Source organism: Vipera ursinii (genome assembly GCF_947247035.1).
Source record: "Vipera ursinii genome assembly, chromosome: 7".
Lineage (NCBI taxonomy): Eukaryota > Metazoa > Chordata > Lepidosauria > Squamata > Viperidae > Vipera > Vipera ursinii.
Window position 1 is genome coordinate 1090443 of NC_139521.1, and position 19789 is coordinate 1110231.

Here is a 19789-nt window from a genome sequence, read left to right on the forward strand (position 1 = left end):
GAGAAAATCGCCACTTATCTCTGGTTCAGTTTGAAAGGAATCTTCTTGGGAACGATGGCACTTAAATGAACGAACCATCATTTTGAATTTTATCGAATGGCTAAACGACAGGACGATCCATTCAGCATGAGAAGAGATGCTTTTTATAGAAACTTTAAATTTACATTCGCTTAGATAACACATGTGGCCGTTGTATAAAAATGCAGGTATTTCTACTGTGCGATTGCCATTTTGAACCATTTCCCCTGGTTCAAACGGTCTCTTTTATCAGTGGGATGAGGTAGCGTGGCACCTCAGTCCTTATCTCCCAGCGTGAATAAAGTAATAAACATAACTCTTAAATAAAATGGGAAGAAAGCACAGCCTCTTTATTAGCACAAACAGTTGCCACAATAAACAGTTTTCCTAAAGTCAGTTTTTATGCTCAAAGGACCAACTGCTAATACAAAAGTCTTTTATTGTTATTATTTCATTTTGCTTATCACTAAAAGAATATGAAAACTGATTGGGTTTTCCTAGATCGGCTGAATTTCCGTTGGTGGATAAAAGTAACATTTTGTGCTATCCCACTGTCTGTCTGTCTGTCTGTCTGTCTGTCTCTCTCTCTCTCTCTCTCACACACACACACACACACACACACACACAAGCATGGTTTGGTGGTTTTATTAATATTCCCCTGCAATTCCCTTCACCAAAAACCCAGAACTGTCCCACTTAAGTCCAGGCACAAGCTGACCGATGCCAATCAACGGAGCAATGGCCAAAGAGTCCACAAGGCCCTTGAAAGTTCCCCAAACAAGATAAACCCACCAGGCAAAATAAAATCCACAGCCAAGAGGCAAGAAAAGTCCAGAGTTCACAAGGCACGATCCAAGGCAAGGCACTGTGTGAATCCAAAGCGAGGCAGGAATCACAACGACCCAAAACCACACAGCTAGGAAACAAACACCTTGTTCCCAGCATCGCCTCCATCTGTCTGCTGTGCTGAACAGCCAGTTTCTGGTGCAGACCATCAAGATGGGCAAGGCTGCCTCCTCGTGAGTAATCTGGCTGACCACCTCTGCGCCTGCCTTTTCTCCTACGTGTCCTGGGATCTGGCGGGGAAGGCAGTTCCACTTCCTCATCTGTGAGCCGCTGCAGCTGTGTGTTTTCCCCACCTGAAGCCTCGGGACTGTCCTGCGGCAGCTGCTGCGCTTCAGCCAAATCCCTGCTGAGAGCCATTGACCAACGCCCCTTCAGGTGTGCCTGGGGTTGGCTCCTCCTCCTCCTCCTCCTCCCAGGAGACATCTGGAGAGGTACCTGGGGAAGCGTCTGGGGAGTCACCACACATTTAAAGAAGAACTTTCTTGGACCCTAATGGCCAAATGCCCTGAATGAAGAACTATGCAAATCGTACCATGATGTACGAGACGGCTTTTCAAGAAAACCTTTTATTAAGGCCCAAACAGGTCCTGAGCATGACATGGGATTTGCAAGCCTTTTCCATAGCTTGAAGGGTCTGGCCATGTATTACAGGCCCCGGGTGGCTTTCCTTCAGGAGCATTTCTCTCTCTCTCTCTCTCTCTCTCTCTCTCTCTCTCTCCGCTCCTGCACAGCCACAAGCCAGCTGTTGGGCTAGCAATTAAACGGGTCCGTTACCAGAAGCACACTTCTTTTTCTTTCAGTTGCCTGGTTGTGAAGTGTTGGGAAGCAAACGCGGTGCCTCCGTTTTGGAACAACACCTGATTCTCCAAAGCTACGATTTCCTTGATTATAGCTCTTAAGAGCACCTGGGCTAGAAAATCATTAGAAGCAAAAGGGTGAAGGAGCCCAATTCCAGATCTGGATTTTCATCTAGTTCTGGAAATCAAAATCCATCCACCCACCCATCCATCCATCCACTCAGCCATCCACTCAGCCATCCATCCATCCATTCACTCACTCACCCACCCATCTACTCACTCATCCATCCATCCATCCACCCAGTGTCCCATCAAGAGTCCTGTTGAACTTGGCCCTTAATCCTCAATAGTCTAATTCCTGGGCTCTGGCCGAAATCCTTTTCTGAGACGTCCAACTTACAGGATGCAGGATTTTAAGGCTGGCTTCGTTAGCAGCTTTAAGAACAGAATTTCTCCTGCCTTCGTAAGTGTTAATCTTGGGGGAAGTGAGTCAGGTTTCAAAGTACTACTTGCCTTTGATCATGGCTTATGTGCTGCACTCGCGTTGTGCGAAATTTCATACCAGGGTTTAAGACAGAAGATCCTTGAATTTGGATTCTTCCCTTGTACCTGGATGATCTTCTCTGGAATGTGATGAAACAGCCGCTTGTTTAATCTCACGTCTTCTGGACAGCTTCTCTATTAGATGTCTATTTAATTTAGGCTTCATAAAACATTATTGCGTGTTAATTAATTTCCATGCAAATTAAATAAATACCAGCTCCACATATTTGCAGTACATTAAAAGCTACTGCATCTCTTGATATACACTTTCAGTAATAGCTGTATTAAAATTCTTAATCATAAGATGCTTAATAGTTCTATTAATAGTTACTATCCAAATAAAGACATGAACTATCCTTTTAAATCAAGATAAACCGGGAATGGAGAATACTAATTTCCTATAATAATGCTATTTCCCCAGAGAACTGATCTTTCTCTTGTGTGCCTTTGTAAACAAAATTAGTGTTAGATTCAATAAATGTGGTTTTGGAATGAATAAGGTACATAGCCCATTCTGAGCCCTAGGAGAGAAAAAGAAATCACATTTGGGGAATAGAGCTGGTTCTACCTACTGTCATCTAATATTAACAAATGTTACTTTTGGCAGTAATCTTGCAAAGTACTTTGTAAACATGACTCAAGTATTTACACTGATCTGTTCATTTGTATCTTTTAATGATGTTTCTAGGAAAAATTCAGTAATATATATTGAAATATTTTGGTTCTATCATTGGCGTTTCTAGATTGAGAGATAATGGGAAGGAAGGAAGGAAGGAAGGAAGGAAGGAAGGAAGGAAGGAAGGAAGGAAGGAAGGAAGGAAGGAAGGAAAAATCAATAGAGAAAGGGAGAGGAAAGGAAGGAAGGAAAAATCAAATGGAGAGAGGAAGGAAGGAAGGAAAAATCAATAGGGAGAGAGGAAGGAAGGAAGGAAGGAAAGAAGGAAAAAGCAATAAATAGAGAAAGGGAGAGAGGAAGGGAGGGAAGGAAGGAAGGATGGATAGATAGATAGATGAGGAAGGAAGGAAGTACTTTTATTATTTTAACAAGTGGCGTATAAGGGGTCTTTAAATGAAGTTGATGGATATAACACTATGAAACTGTTCCAAGAATCAAGGGACTGTTTGACTTTTATGTTCAATAACAGAATACCTTTCCCCCCCCTCCATTGTTTATAACAGAACAACACGGTCTTCTAGTCTGACCCGCTTTTGCCATAATTCCTCCTTAAGTTCTAGGTTGCTTCTCTCCTTGATTAGTTTCCATCCAGGGCTGCTTCTTCAGGCGCTTTGGAGAAGACCCTGACCCCTCCTCCTTCTTTGGAGCACTGCCATCATCCCCCCCCCCCGTCCTTCGCTTCATTAAAGTAGACACCCAATTCCTCCAACCCTCCTTTGTATGTTTTAGCGGCCTCTTCATATCTTTTAGCTTTATAATTAGGGCAACTTCCAAACCGAGACTCGCTTTTCTTGTTGGTAAGAATTGACCATGCCATCTTCTGGATGCTTTGTTAATAAATCACACTGGCTAAGTAGGGCTGGTGCAGTTGGATCTGGCTTTGATCTCTTAAGAGCTCAGCTACTATAACGCCTGACTTCTCTCTGCGTTCATTAACTGATGACAGCTAAATCCACAGGGGCTATTTCATTTCAAGTTTAATTTCCAGACCGCAACACTATTTTTGTCTGCTTAGCGTTTAAGGATTTCTTTCTTTGTGATCCTGGGAATTGCTAGAGAAGAGTAAAGATCTTAAGGAATGCTTTCAAGCGTCTAATTGATTTTTGAGATATGGGCACTTTTTTTGTTGTTGTTCCATTGTTGGTTTAAAGTTCAGTTTAGCTGTGGTCTAGTGGTTAAGGTGCTGGCCCAGAAAACCAGGAGAGTGGGAGTTCTAGTCCCACCTTAGTCATGGAAACCAACTGGCTGACTCTGGGCCAATTCCTGCCCCTCGGCCCAACTCACTTCTTGTGGGGAAGGGAGACGTTCTGGATACCCTTGCCACCTTGAGCTGCCTGTGGAAAAAAAAGTGGGATAAAAATCCTGGGTTGCATAAACCGAGGCACAGAATCAAGATCACGCGAGGCATCAGTACCGCTTTATAAAACCCCAGTGAGACCCACACCTGGAATACCGCAGCCCATTTTGGTCACCGTATCACAAAAAAGATGTGGAGACCTTGGAAAAAGTGCAAAGAAGAGCAACTAAGATGATCCAAGGCCCGGAGACTAAAATGTACAAAGAACGGCTGCAGGACTTGGGTTTGGCTAGAAAAGAAGGACCAGGTGGGACAGGATAGCAGCCTTCCAGTATTTGAAGGGCTCCTACAAAAAAGAAGGGCTCACCGTCATGAAGTTTCTCCTCAATTGCTTCTCTCCTTGATTAGTTTCCCTCCGTTGCTTCTTCTCCTGCCTTCGGGCGCTCTGGAGAAGAGCTTGACTCCCTCTTCTCTGGGGCAGACCCAGAGATATTGGAACGTTTGCTATCATGTCCGCCCTGGTCCTTCTCTTCATTTAACTTGACATCCCCAATTCCAGCCACCGTTCCTTATAGGTTTTATCCTCCGGTCCCCTGATCCTCTTTGTTGCTCTTCTCTGCACTCTTTCCAGAGTCTCTGCATCTTTTTTGCGTCGTGGTGAATTTTGATCATGTGGCCCTGGCGGTGCTGCAGAGGTGGTAAGTGTGAAAAACGATTATAAGTCCCTCTTTTGAACGCCGTGGTAACTTTGAACCGTCACTAAATGATCTGTTGTAAGTTGAGCACTGCCTGAAGAATGATGGCTTTCTCTGTTTCTCTCTGCCGAGCGAGGCGGCAATGAAGGCACCCCTTTTTCGGTAAGAACCATTTTGCGCCTGTCCGGGTTCTGATTTGTAAACCCACTGTGGCTCTCCCTTGATTCACACGCACACCCGGGGATTTGATTTATTTGCCTGTAGTATGGAAGGCTAAATTGAATGGAGAGCCACATTTTTCATTTTGGAAACGCCGCGGCTCAAAAAAAAGAGATCCGTCCGACTTGGTTCAAGGCAAGTGAAAAGTTTAGAAAAAGGAGCATCGGTTAAAGAGCGTCAGGAGTTGTCTGGTCTTGGCTTGCTGGCTCCCATCAATCTTACATTACCCAAACGCTATTAAACCAATAAAGTAGTCCTTATTTTATTTTTGAGCTTCTGTCCTTTCAGAGTGAAATCAGTTTACATTTTGCTCTAAGCCTTGGTTATTTTTCCAGCTGGCTGGGTTCACACATAATGTTAAACAATAATTCATGGCTTGCAGGAACAGGGAACAGCAGCGTGCTGAGCCGGTGCCATACAGCCGTGTTACAATTTAATTTAATAGGTGAAGGAAGCCATATCTTTCACTGCATTGCGCCCAACAGGCTGGCATTAATCCGTTTCAAGGGAGAGTCAAAGGAGTTCAGTCAGGTGCCAAAAAAAGCCGCATAGGGTGACAGGCCACATACCTTGTTCTTGAGCGTACTTCGAATTAGATGCTTTAATGTTCCCTGCTGTTTTTAACGCTTTTATTGCTTTAAACATTTTTAAAAAAACTTTTTAAAAACTTTTTAACACACGTTTTGAATTGTAAGCTGCCTAAGGTCATCCGTTGAGATGGACGGCTCTAGAAGTCAATCAGTCAATCAAACAAATAAATACAACAGGAACACAGCTTTCGATTCTTGCTGGGCCTCCGAATGGTCAGCTTTTAATAGGGTTAGAATGTATTAACTTCATGCTTGATTCAGTGTTAGAATAAACATATCCCAAGAGCTGATTCTTCCTTTAAATAAAAACACACCAGAAAAAAAACACACGCAGAAAACCCCATTTTGAAAGCATTCCTAAATCCCTGAATGGGGAAAAAAGAAAATCATTCTGTGTTTCCCTTATTCCCCAAGACGTTTTAAAGGAGAACAAATAATTTTTCTAACTGGTCCCCGAAGGGGAGTTTAAGTCAGCGCTTTACGATATTTGAGTAGTCAATCAGAAAATTATTGAACGGCAACGGAGCAAACTGCTTAGCTGACTCTCCTGAAATGGCCTGTCTCAAGGATTTTCCCTTTTTCCCTTCACACTGATGCTCTTCAAACCATTTCTTTCCCAATTAAGGGCGTTAGGTAGGCTCCCTGTTAAGATAAATTTACTTTTTAAAAGTGCCTTCGATCTCTTCTCTCTCTCTAAAAGGAAAGCCTGGCACGTAATGCCTAGGTTTAGTTAAAGCTAAAAGTAGCCACGCTGATTAAATGGATTTTTCACAACACGACCGTTCATCCCTCATATTGGTTTGCTGTTTGCTTTGGAAATCCTAAAAGGCACCCAAGAAGGACGGGTGACTGAACCAGTCGCAGCCCGAGAGCTATTTTGGCAAGGGCAAATCTGCTGAATGCCCATTCATCTTGACGGGATCCTCCGGTCAGGAGGGCAAGGCCACCTTCTCACAGCCTCTTGGGCCAAGTTTTAGATTCCGGTTAGCAATAGCGTTGTGTGTAAAAAGTGTACGGGATTTAAAACCATTTGTTAATAGCACGGTGGTTCTCAAAAGCAGCTAAATCGGCCCTTTTGGTTGGACTCTTTGAACTTAAAAAATATATTAAAAAATCCAAGCGACGTTTCATCTTGACGGCACCGAGAAAAATCAGTAATCTCGGATGTGAGGTTTTAAAAAATATAACACGACAAACCCTTTCCGTGAAAATGCCACCGACGTGACTATAAAGACCTCAGCAATGAATCTCAGCTGGAAGGAGATATTTCTTTTTAATGCCTGGGGGAGAGAGAGAGAGAGAGAGAGAGAGAGAGAGAGAGAGAGAGAGAGAGAGAGAGAAATGGACTATTTTAACTTGATATTTTTTGTTATCTTTAGCAAGCTATTAGATATTTTCTCTATGGATCCTCCTGGGAAGCTTCTTGGATGAGAAATGAAAACGTCTTCAGGGAAAAAACAAAAACTCCAGTCAGAACTGAAGAAGCTTCTTGGATGAGAAGAGAAACGTCTTCAGGGAAAAACAAAGAAAGTCCAGTTGCCTCTTGAAAAAACGCCTTTGGGACAGCCATGACCCGGGTGAGGGAGGATCTCCAGAGATAGTCACAAGAGGAAGAACGTTGTGAAATTGAGGAAGTTGAATCAGGCTGTACTTAGTCCCCAAGTGAATTGTGAATATGTTCCAATTAAACTCAAATTTAGCGTAGAACAAGAAAACGTTTCTGTACATTCTCATCCAAGAATGGAGATGGGAGCGACATCCATAACCTGCTAGTGGCGGATCTGGATGCTGCTTAGTTAAGAGGGCATGATCAAATCCCAATTTAAATTGGAAAGAAAAACACCCTAAAGGACGACAGAGAAGGAGGTGGCTGGATGGAGTCACTGAAGCAGGAGGCGTGAGCTTAAATGGACTCCAGAAGATGGTAGAGGACAGGAAGGCCTGGAGGAACGATGTCCGTGGGGCCGCGATGGGTCGGACACGACTTCGCAGCTAACAACGACAAAGGAACAAGGCGGTGGGGAAAAGGCTTGAGTCTCAAGAAGGGAGATATTGCCCAGCAAACAAACATTTTGGGATGAATGATAGTTTGGAAAGAACAGAAAGGCCACATGAAACAGCTTTGGCTTCTCTTTCCAGTGTCTTGTTGCAGATTGAAAAATTAAGGCTGGTAGCCAAATTGAGTCATTTCATTCCGTGTCATCCATATTATGGTTTGGTTTGCTTGCTTCTATTACGACTCCAGCATAAAGCACACAACGTTTAAATCATTTTGGGGGAAAAAATAGAAGCAAAAGAAATCAGATATCCTATTAGTAAGGTAAAATAGAGGTAATCTGAGTTTAAAATGATAAAATATGAGGGGAGGAGTCAGTAGAACTATAATCTGTGGTCTAACATCCAAAAGTAGTTAAGCTAGATAACTGCAGATAATTATATAAGAAATACTAGGATCTATAAGTCCCTGTAGCAGTTTAAAAGCACCTTATGGATTTCTTTACATCTAATTCCAGTAAGTACCTCTTGCAAAGCTGAAGATTCTCTGAAGATTTGCAATGCTGGGTCTTCCCCTCCTCTGTCACCTACATTGCCTATTTCTAAAAAGTATCGGAAACCTAACAGTTCAAACAATATACTGAGGTTGCATTTTCTTATTTACCCAACATCTCTTAAAAGATAGAAATGGGTGGGAAGAACTAACGGCGCTTTGGCTTCCTTTTAGAAAAGTGTCAAATGCCAAACTATTGTAGAAAGACCATTATGATAAATCCTGCCATAAACCAACTTGTAAGGAAGATGGATTAATTAATTGAACCCTTTAGTGTTATGACTTTTTAAAATATCAATTAGCACATTTGCCCACCGTCTTCAAAGGATTACCTCATTAATTGTTTTTACATCACTTTATCAGCCATGAATTCCAATGAGCTGACAGTTTTTGTACACACCTACACACACACACACACACACACACACACACACAGCCCTGATCAATACATCTTGCTGGAATCCTTCAGCATGATCAATCGTGTCATGTTTTGCTGAATAATTGGCCAGTAAAATTAGTTTTTTAGAACGTAATGATTCAATAGGTTACGGGTCATTTCAGTAAGGGATTGAACGTTAAGGATTTTCTTCATTTTTCTACTTTTTTGGCAGGGGTAGACTTGAGAACGTTGCATTTCCGGCTGAAATATTTTCCCATTACTGAATGCTGGGTCATCTCTGCATGTCATCTTTAAAGTTTCAGAGAGTAGCTCCAAATATAGAATGAATGCTTTGTTGTTGTAATTTTACACTGTCTTGCACAAAGCTTACAAAGGAGTCATTTTTTTTCAAGAGAGGAAAGACTTTGTCTTGTATCAGCTAAGTTGACTCATTGTCTTAGCAATGAAGAACACAAGATAAGATTTGTAGCTTCCGTTGCTCTCCATCTGAAGGTTTACAGAAGACCAAATAAGACTTAAGAATTAAAGAGAGGAGTAGAGATTACAATGAACCAGGAAAGATTACAGTAGAAGGGAAGATTTGGGAGAAAATTTTTTTGGAAGGGGACCTTGGGCTGCGGAATTTTAAGTATTTGTCAGGGTGGTTTTTTTTTAAAGCAACTGGTTTGATCAGTAAAGTCACAGTAGATAGTCAAGAAATGAAGGTGGTAGATCACGTGAAGTGTTAATACCACTTTACAACGCCTTGGTAAGGCCACACTTGGAATCCTGCATCCAGTTTTGGTCACCACGATGTAAAAAAGATGTTGAGACTCTAGAAAGAGTACAGAGAAGAGCAACCAAGATGACTAGGGGGCTAAAACATACGAAGAACGGTGGAAGGAATTGGGTATGTCTAATTTAATGAAGAGAAGGACATGATAGCAGTGTTCCGATATCTCAGGGGATGCCCCAAAGAAGAGGGAGTCAAGCTATTCTCCAAAGTCCCTGGACAAGAAGCAACGGATGGAAACTAATCGAAGAGAGAAGCAACCTGGAACTAAGGAGAAACTTCCTGACGGTGAGGACAATCAACCAGTGGAACAACCTGCCTCCAGGAGCTGTGAATGCTCCAACACTGGAAGTTTTTGAGAAGAGATTGGACAACCATTTGTCTGAAATGGTGTAGGGTTTCCTGCCTGAGCAGGGGGTTGGACTAGAAGACCTCCAAGGTCCCATCCATCTCATATATTTGTTTAAAATATTTTCAGCTAAGTGGGATGGTGAACTCTCGGGACATTTCTCTGTTTGCCACGGGGATCTTTCTCTGCGCCGTCATTTATCACTCTGCAAGGTGATTGGCTCTATTAAATCCTTCCCGGCTTTGCTAATTTTCCCGCCCCCCTCCCACCCTTCATAGCTGCAGATCTAATTAATCTTGCCGTTCCTCCTCCTTTAATGAAGGTGCTAAATAGGTGCCATCTTCTCCGCCACGGATTAATGATTTCTGCACCCGCCTCAAATCTGTTGTTTTTGTTCACCTTGATCTCAAGTCAGCAAACCCGTTTACGAACCATTTAATGCAATTTTAGGAAGACATTCTAATCAGCGTGTTCATTAAAACAGTGCTATGGGTACCCCGTTGTTTTTACTGTTTCCACTTCTCTATTTAATATTTGCATAAGAAAATGTAACACCCTCTAGACTCATTTATTTTGTTTCAGCGAAGTCTCAGGGGGCTCAATTTTTATCCTCACCTAAATCAACAACGGTGGGTGTAAATTGACAATAAAAACTACACTGATTTTTCTGGCTGGCTTTCACAAAGTTCCCTTGGTTACTGCTGCAAACTATTGGAAACTTAATTCCCTGATTAGATATGAAAACTATCCAAAGTATTTATTTTTTCCCCCCACTGCGAACTAAAATCTAGTTTCCAAGGCCCATAGGCTTATCTTAAACTCATGTGTTGACTTAAGAGTTGGGTCACGGAGATTTCTGCTCACGTTCTGCCCCTGTGTTGACCTTCACAGTGGCAATAAGTCATAACAACTCTTTGCAAAAGGAGTAACAGATAAACGTAATTAACAGTCCTGACGCAGAGCTGAGTAAAAGTTGTTCCTATGGATCTGTTTGTTTTAAAATTCCTACGCAGCCATTCTTGAAGCCTTTGGTTTTAATCTCTTGGAAGTAGTTAGCTAAACTTATCTATGCATTAAGCTCTGGCCCAAATCAGTCTTAATGCCATTTTAAATCAGCTTTCTGGGAAGACAATTTTTTTAGGCTTCCATGAAAGGAAAGCAAGAAGAGCCGATGTCCACAGTGCACGCAAGAGTTTGCTCTCCTCTCTACACACTTTTAGATATTTCTTAACCTTTAGTTCTGACACATCTGTTTGCAGAGAACAAAACAGAGGATAAACTATGGGATGAAACAGAAAGAAAGAGAGAGAGAAAGAAAGAAAGGAAAGAAAGGAAAAGGGAGGAGAGGAAGGGAGGAGAGAGAAAGAAAGGAAGGAGAGAAAGAAATGAAAAAAGAAGGAGGGAGGGAGGGAAAGAAAGAAAGAACAGGGAGGAAGAGAAATAGGAAGGAGAGAAAGAAAGAAAATCATTAAGCCGTGGGATACACACACACACACACACACACACACACACACACACAGAGTGGCTTAATGAATATAAATAAATGACCTGAGCATCAATCTGTAGGGGTGTGTTTTTATACTAACAGAAGAGGAATATTACTTCCAGTCTCCAAAGAATGCAATTGCGAGGGTGCCCTCTGCTGCGTATTTTGAAAACATATCTCGGCTTTTGAGTTTCGACTTGAAGGGAGAAACATTTCTCTCTCTTGGGAGGCCAGGGCTGCTGGCCCTTCCATCCAGCAGTTTGCCCTCTCTTTTCTTCTCTGCCAACAGATGTGTTAGAACCAAAGGTAGGGAATACGGTGCCTTTTCGGGGTGACGGTAATGCTGTGTGACTGTGGAGGATTCCCACGATTAGCAGATAATTCTCCCGAGATATTGCTCACTACTTCATTTACTTACTTATTCCATTTATACAGCCACCCATCTCAAATACATGACCCTCGACGTACAACGGTTCATTTAGCGACCGCTCAAAGTTACAGCAGCGCTGACCGTTTTTCACACTTAACGGCCGTTGCAGCCTCCCCGTGGTCACGTGATCAAAATCCGGGACAAATGTGAAATGACTCATATTTACGACAGTTGCAGTGTCCCAGGGTCACACGATCCCCTTTTGCGACCTTTTTGCAGTTAGGTCAATGGGGAAAGCCAGATTCACTTAAGAACCGCGTTACTAGTTTAACAACGGCAGTCTTCCACTTAACAATTGCGGCAAGAAAGGTCGTAAAGCAGGGCAAAACTCACTTAACAGATGTCTCACTTTACAACAGAAATGTTGGATTTCATTGTGGTTGTAAGTTGAGAGCCGTCCTGCCCGCGTTCCCCTTTCAGTTACAAAATATTTGCTAGCCAAGCTGTTGCAGGGCTTTGGGCTGTGCGCTAACACATTCAAGCTAATATTCTTGAGTTTTCCCTAAAAAGTAGGAAACTGATAACCATATTAACTTGGGTTCCTGAGGCAGAACTGATCCCTGTGGACATTTCTGGCACCAGCTTCCGCAAGTTAGGAAACTGATTTTCTATCCCTCTAAGCATCCAATATTCTATGTGGGTTGAATTCTACTACAGATAGAATTTGTTGGCGTCACAGCGCACCATAGAAGTCTACACATCAAAGGGGAGACCTACACAAGCAAGTTTTTCAAAACTCTCCCCTGGAGAAACCAGTTGTGGTTTCTCTGGATTGGGGATCCAGATTTTAAGCCCACCTTCAACAATGTCTACGGAGATTCTCCCCCATCCAGGTCAAGCTTGTCCCAAAGGCAACTGGACTTCCTTTGTTTTCCCTTGGAAGACGTTTCGCTTCTCATCCCAGAAGCTTCTTTAGTTCTGACTGAATGGTGGTCCGCCGTTGAGTCAGAACCGAAGGAGCTTTTTGGATGAGAAGGGAAATGCCTTCAAGGAAGAATAAAGTCCAGCGGCCTTTTGAAAAAGCATCTTTGGGACCCCTTCAACAATGCAACCTCGCTGGGGGGTTTTGGTCCCCTCACGTTTTAGCTGCAATAATCCCCTTGGTGCCTATTCGCTCCGTTCTGTTGGCAAACTGCCTACAGGTTTGTGACTAAAAGGGGTAGCCTTCATTTTAAAAATTGCTTGTCTTCGGGGAAACCCCAGTGCTTTATTTTTGAGATTCTCTAGAACTGGTGCGTGGCGTTTCCTTCATTCGATACTTGGACCTCTTTAAAAGAACAGATCCTGTTCTGTGTTGGTCAGGATTCTTCCTTTGGGGAGGTGAGCATAGATAAGAAATGTTGGATTAAGAGGTTCCTTGGACACAAAACCCAACTATCTTCCCGCATAGCTCTTGAGAGACAATCCTACAATCTGCATGTAGGCCCTTCGGATTATGGGTCAAGCAAGATTTGTTCCTAATGGCTAAAACTCTCCTTGCACTTCTGATCCTTTAATTCCAGATATTGTTTGGGGGATGAAAAAGTAGAATTAACCTTACTGATGGACACAACAGCCAACCTTCCCATGGATTCTGCTCCTCCTGCAGTTTCTGACGATCTTGTCTCCTCTCCAAATGATGACATCTCCAGTCTGGAAAGTATGACTTTCCCAGAAAAATTTGCCTGGGGCTCAGCTACAGCAGCATATCAGATTGAAGGTAAATGATTATTTTTTAAAAAAAAAGAAAAAAAAATAACTTTTTTTATTTGGCGTACTCTTTCATTTTTTTACTTCCAGTTACAATAGAGGAAACCATATGCTTCATGGTGTAAGATATGTGTGTGTTTCTTGTAAACAATTCATTTTGTGCTCCTTGTATTAAAATTCTTGTTTCTGGTACCTACAGACATATTGTTAATCTTTGGATCTGTTAACCTGAGACTATTCTGTTAAGAGACCTAATGAATTGTTTTGAATGGCCTTTTAGTGTTACAATTCATGTCTTTTTGCAATACTGTTTTAAAAAGATTGTTCTTAAGTGTCTTTCAGTAAGGAACATTTTCTGAAATGTCCCAGGCTGAATAAATATTTTACTGGAACTTGGGATTCCTCGTTCTCGCCTTTCTGCAAAACATTGCATTATAGACTTCCCCATGATATCTTATAAAAAAAACATGGAAGCATTGGCTGCTAAAGTAAAATAGATCCCAAGAATTATATTTCTAAAATAAGCCAAATAGTCCTGCTTTATCTTTTTTTAAAAATTTTAATTTAGTTGATCGCAGGTAAGTAAAAGTTTGAAGCATCAAATAGCTAACACTTTGGGAAGAAATTGAATTGATATCAAGCTTGATACGTTAGGAAACGTTTCCACTGATAAAACAGGGTTGCCGTGAGTTATTGAATTAAAAGAAAATGGCAAATATTGAGCTGATTAATTGACATCCTTTATCTTCCTGTGAGGATGATCATACATTAAAGTTCAATATGTGAGATAAACCTGGATAGATCTACCAATGCCATAAGACATTGCTGGAAGCACATGGGACATCGCTCGATGTCTTTTTTTTTTTACTGTAATTGTGTTAAAGATTAGTGTTACCACAACAAAAACAAATGCAAACTGGAAAAATGCAGAAGAATAACAAAGAAAGTGAAGAAGGTGCAGGAAAGAAAGTGGAAAAAAAGAGAAAGAGGAAAGAATGAAAAGTTAAACTACAGTAAAGCAAAAGAAAAGGGTTAGGTTATCAATAAGTGACTTTCAACCTTCGTCACAAGTATACAGTTTTTCAGTCAGCTATGACCTCCTCTTAAAATACAACAAAAACACACTTTTCCGTATCTATAAACTAATCCATAAAGCACGACCATTTCAATCCCGGTGCCAGCAAAAGCCCATTAAGGGCAACGTACAAATACATATGTATTTTTAACCTTGTTCAAACAAAACAAGTTTATATTTCTTCCTTTTATTTTTAACTTAATCTTAATCTTCCATCCTTCCGAGGTGGGTAAAATGAGGACCCAGATTGTTGGGGGCAATAAGCTGACTTTGTAATAATGACGCTTGGGGGGGAAAAAGCCCTAATAAGCAGGCATATACATAGAATGAAGGCTACTGCTAAGCTTGTAAGCTGCCCTGAGTCTTCGGAGAAGGGCGGGATATAAATGGAATTAAAATAAAACAAATAAATAAATAAATAAAATCAAATAATATTGTAAAACTTGATTTCTCTTTTCTTACTTCCTTCTCACAAGACTTTGCAAATAATAATAATAATAATAATAATAATAATAATAATAATAATAATAATAATAGTCTTTAGTAAATCTAATGTAAGAAGATTACCGTGGTTGTTCTCTTAGTTTACTGTTTGTATATCCCTTTTCATAGTTAAGACAACATCTGGTTTCTTTTATCTGTCCAGTGTAACATACCTTTTGCGACATATATTTCCATGTCATCCTTATAGTCTGTCATTTGTAATTCTGCTCGCAACTCGGTCTCAATTTTGTCAAGTAAACCTTGTTCCATAATATCTTCTAGACACCATTTTTCCAGAAGCAGATGTTTCTGTCACTAGTGACAGAGGGCTCTGACACTATTAAAATTCATTTCTGAGTCCTTTGTTCAAAATTATCCTTGCATATGTCCAATGTTAGAGTATCTTGCTTCATTCCGTAAGCCCAGTTTAAATGTTATTCTCTTTTAATTGCAACATTTGGTTCCTTCTAGTATCCCTCTGGTATCCAATATTTAAAGTCTTATTATATATATTTTTAAGAAGGGTTCAAAACTAAAGTATTTTCCCACAGGAAGGATTCTTGCAATTCCAAAATCATATTTCAGATTTATCTGGACCTTTAGTCTATTGGTAACTTTTTTTAAAAAAAAATCAAAGTTTTAAAGCTTTTACAATTCATTAAAAATATTTATTTATTAAAAAATAATCTCAAGTCATTAAACTTGGATTTTAAAACTTCTTTCAGTAAAGATTGGGGGGGGGGGAAGCTTTAAAAATTGTCATTCCAAAGCTTCCTAGTAGTTGAAAGGCTTTTAAGAAGCAATTTCTGAAAGTGGTTAGAACAGGAAGTATGTGAACCCAGTGTCCTTTTGAAGACACTGACCATGGTTTGAATAAGATCACCATCCTAAACTCGTCAGAGAACACTGTCTGCCAATCTTCTCATGAAGAGCAGCTGTCTGGAACGCTTATGGGTAATCTCAAGTCTTTTCCTGGTCCAGAGAGGAAACATGAAGAGCCGGTCTCCGGGCTGAGTCTTCATTCCCCCTCTCTTCTTTTTGTGGAGATGTCTTCCATCCACCGTTTCTTCCTCTGGAAGCCCAGCCCTGTCTCAATATCCGTGAGGAAGAGAGAAATCTCACATTCTAGGAACCCTTGAGCCGTTTCCGATATATTTAACCTTCCATTAAACTTAGTCTTCAGATGAATGTGTATTCCAAGAAGCAAGGCTGGATCTTTCCCTAATACATCTTTTCCATCTTTAATCTTTGTAATAGTGATTGGTTATTAAAATGCATTTTTATTGAGGTCTGATGTAAAAGTGCTGCATAGATATTCATCTTGGAGATTAGCTGATATTTAATTTATAAATGATTCTAAGCCATAAAGGCCCTCTAACTTTTCAGACAAGGAGGATTGAACATAAAATATGAGCAGAATTTTAGCTCAGGTTTTTTCCCCACTGCTCACTGCTCACTGCTAGGAAATAGCCAGAGCTGGCTTCACTACAAACACACGTCTGCACACCATTATACCCAAGGCCTTCTACCACCTTAAAGTATTCCTATTACACTTATAGGGTTTACTTTGAGGAAAAGTCTGAAGAATGTAGCTCTTGTTTTCTCGTTTCATGACTCATTTGCTCCTAGAGCCAATAATTGCATTTTTTATATCTTCTTTCGGGGTCATTGTTCGAATACACCAAATTTAGAATGCAGTTAAGCCTCTTGCATGTGGAAAAAAAAACCTATGTGCGTGGATACATTTCCACAAAGAGTTTTATCTTAGGACTGGAATTGCTAAGCCCATATGTGAAGCTCAACTGATGTATATAGCTAACTCCATGTGGCTTTCTTGAGCATAATGCCAAAGTAATTTGCCAGTATTTATTTTAGGATATTTTAGAGTAGCAGTACAGTCTGGTATTCTGGCATATTTGACTCCTGATTAACTTCCAAATCAATATGGTCCTAGTCCTTCTTTTTTCTAGACTGGCCAAACCCAAATCTTGCAAACATTCTTCGTATCTTTTAGTCTCCAGACCTTTAATCATCTTAGCTGCTCTTCTCTGCACTCTTTCCAGAGTCTCAACATCTTTTTTATATCGTGGCGACCAAAACTGGATGCAGGACTCCAGGTGTGGCCTTACCAAGGCATCGTAAAGCGGTACTAACACTTCAGGTGATCTTGATTCTATCCCTCTGTTAACGCAGCCTAGCACTGGGTCGGCTTTTTTTGGCTGCTGCCACACACGGCTGGCTCGTATTCAAGTGATTGTCCACTAGGACTCCGAGATTGTCCACTAGGACTCCTCACAGTTGCTACTGCCGAGCCAGGTGCCACCTATTCTGTACCTGTCCCTTCTGCTGCCACATTCTGCACCAGTTGAAGTTCTGAATGCTCCTCAAAGGCGCCCCAGGTGAAACACATGGAAGTCCTCCATGGGGAAGGTGGTGAGAGCGTGGGTGATGTTGAGTAGGGTCTCCAGGTCCAGGAAGGCTCAACCGGTGCCGAGCAGGGCCTCCCAGTCAAGGCTGCCCCTTGCTCTTCCTCTTCTTCACATCCCTCCTTCTCCAAACCAGCCTTCCCCCTCGTCCCTGCGCCCCCCCAGCAGCTGAGCCCAAGTGCCCGAAAGGACCGTCAGTTTCCCCCACCTATCCTTCGAGCCTCTTCTGGGGGTCCTTCAGCGGGATCCTCTCCCCGCCGCAGAGCAACCTGCGGCCAAGAAAACCACGAGGGTCCTCAAGGACTAGCTCGCCAGTTCATGCAACGGCCAAGGTCCTGGACTGCAGCTCCTTCTGACGCGTTTCGCTGGCAATGCTCTTAAGAGAATCAGGGGGAAGGGAAGGGAAAAAGCGTGGTATGCATCATTGCAGCCCATAATGACATTTTAAAGAGTGACCTCTACCAAAGACGTTGAAATCACTAGGAAATATCTTTAAACTCTCAGGATGCCAAAAAAAAATATATGCGGAGGTTGCAGAAACCTAGTGTAAAATTTAATTTGTGGAAACCTTTGCTGTTTCTCCAAATGACCCCCCCCACCTCTCTCCTTGCAGACACCCTTCTAACTGAAAAACAGGGATTTTGCAGGGATGCTGTTAGATTAATTCCCATCTCCTATACATGCCCGAGGCCACGGTTTAGAATGTCGTCCCTTTCCCTTCGGAGACGCACTCAAGACTTTTAAAGGACACGGCAGACAAGCCAAGATGTTTTCTGGAGGAATCCACCTTGTCTGAATGAGTGTCTTTTTTAAAAAAAAGAAAGAAAGAAAGAAAGAAAGAAAGAAAGAAAGAAAGAAAGAAAGAAAGAAAGAAAGAACAACGCAACATTTAACCTATTCTACACTTTTGGAAGTCACTTTAGTAACCTGCAACTGGATTCAGAGAGAACACACACACACACACACACAATTAATACATAGACTTTTTTTTTAAAAAAAATAATAACTCCAATTCCATGTTTTTGTATTAAGACTTTTCATCTTCATAAATTCTCCAATTACATGGGGGAAAGGAACTATGAGTCGTGCTGATCCTGAATTAGAACAATTAACCAGCGGAACGACCTGCCTCCAGAAGCGGTGAATGCTCCAACACTGGGAGTTTTTAAGAAGCGACTGGACAGCCATTTGCCTGAAATGGTATAGGCTTTCTTGCCTGAGCAGGGGGTTGGACTACATGACCTCCAAGGTCCCTTCCAACTTTTATTTTTTAAATTATTATTATTAAATGATCAATCCTTTCAGGCCTTGTAGGGTTTTTTTTATTTTCTCCACATTTATTTGGACGTTTCTTCCAGTTTGCAACCATCTGAATGTGTGAATGAGGAAAATGAGGGCCATTAATATATTTTGTTATCTGAGGACAGATCTGCCCGTTCTGGGAAATCTGGAGCTGCCCCCATAAATCCTCCGTTTTCCCCTTCTTTGCTCTCTGCAGAATATATTACAGCTTCTCAGTCCCTCACGTCCTTGCGCTCTGCTGTTATTTATCCCAGCAGATGGGGAGAAAATAAGTGACGTCTGACAACATCATGGATGACCCGTGCAGACACAATTTGGAAGATAACTTGACATGAATCGGATCTTTTATTTATTGTGTCTTATTGTGCATAATGTGGCCTTCGCCGATACGTAAAGTCCTGCAGCGGCTCTTCGTGTCCTGGCAGGCTGTGCATAAGGTCCCCCTGGCTCCTATTTTTTAAGCTGTTTTTTTCATGCAAAACATCCCCCCCCCCCCAGAACAGCACCAGCCAACTAGGGTAAAACAGAATTTAGCCTTCAACCACGTCGCACGTCCCAGTTTGAAATAAGCACGGTTGAAAGAGGTTTTTCTACGAAACTTTAAAAAAAAATTCCAGCTTACAGGCAGTTTCTCAGTTTATGACCACGACTGGGCCCAAACTTTCTGTTGCTACGAGATAGTTGTTAAGTGAGTTTTGCCCCATTTTACGGCCTTTTCTTTCCACCGTTGTTAAGTAAATCACTGCAGTTGTTCAGTTAGTAACGCGGTTGTTAAGCGAATACAGCTTCCCCCCATTGACTTTGCTGGTCAGAATTTCACCAAAAACAGGGTCATGTGACCCCCCCCCCCAGGATCCTGCAAACCGTCATAAAGTTAGTAACGCGGTTATTAAGTGAACCTGGCTTCTGTACAAAGTTGCAACGGCACTGAAAAAAATGACTCAGGACCCTTTTTTTCACACTTACGACCGTTGCAGCAGCATGCCCCCATGTTCACATGATCAAAATCCGGACGCTTGGCAACTGGCCCTTATTTATGACGGCCACGGTGTCCCGGGGGTGTCACGCGATCCCCTTTTGCCACCTCCTGAAAAGCAAAGTCAATGGGGAAGCCAGATCCACCTGCTAACTTAACAAGTTCAGCGATT

General features: G+C 41.7%; 1 protein-coding gene across 5 annotated transcripts in view; it reads left to right on the plus strand.

The window, feature by feature from the left end:
• The window catches only part of LOC310643339 (cytosolic beta-glucosidase-like), a 69837-nt gene that overhangs the window by 2415 nt on the left and 47633 nt on the right, over positions 1–19789 (plus strand). For all 5 annotated transcript variants that reach the window (XR_014493055.1, XM_083367678.1, XM_083367677.1 and 2 more), the window contains exon 2: positions 13169–13365. Coding sequence is in view for 4 of the 5 variants with exons in the window: in XM_083367678.1 (XP_083223804.1) it covers positions 13209–13365 (157 nt within the window). In the remaining variant the exon portion in view is untranslated. The remainder of the gene's footprint in view (positions 1–13168; positions 13366–19789) is intronic.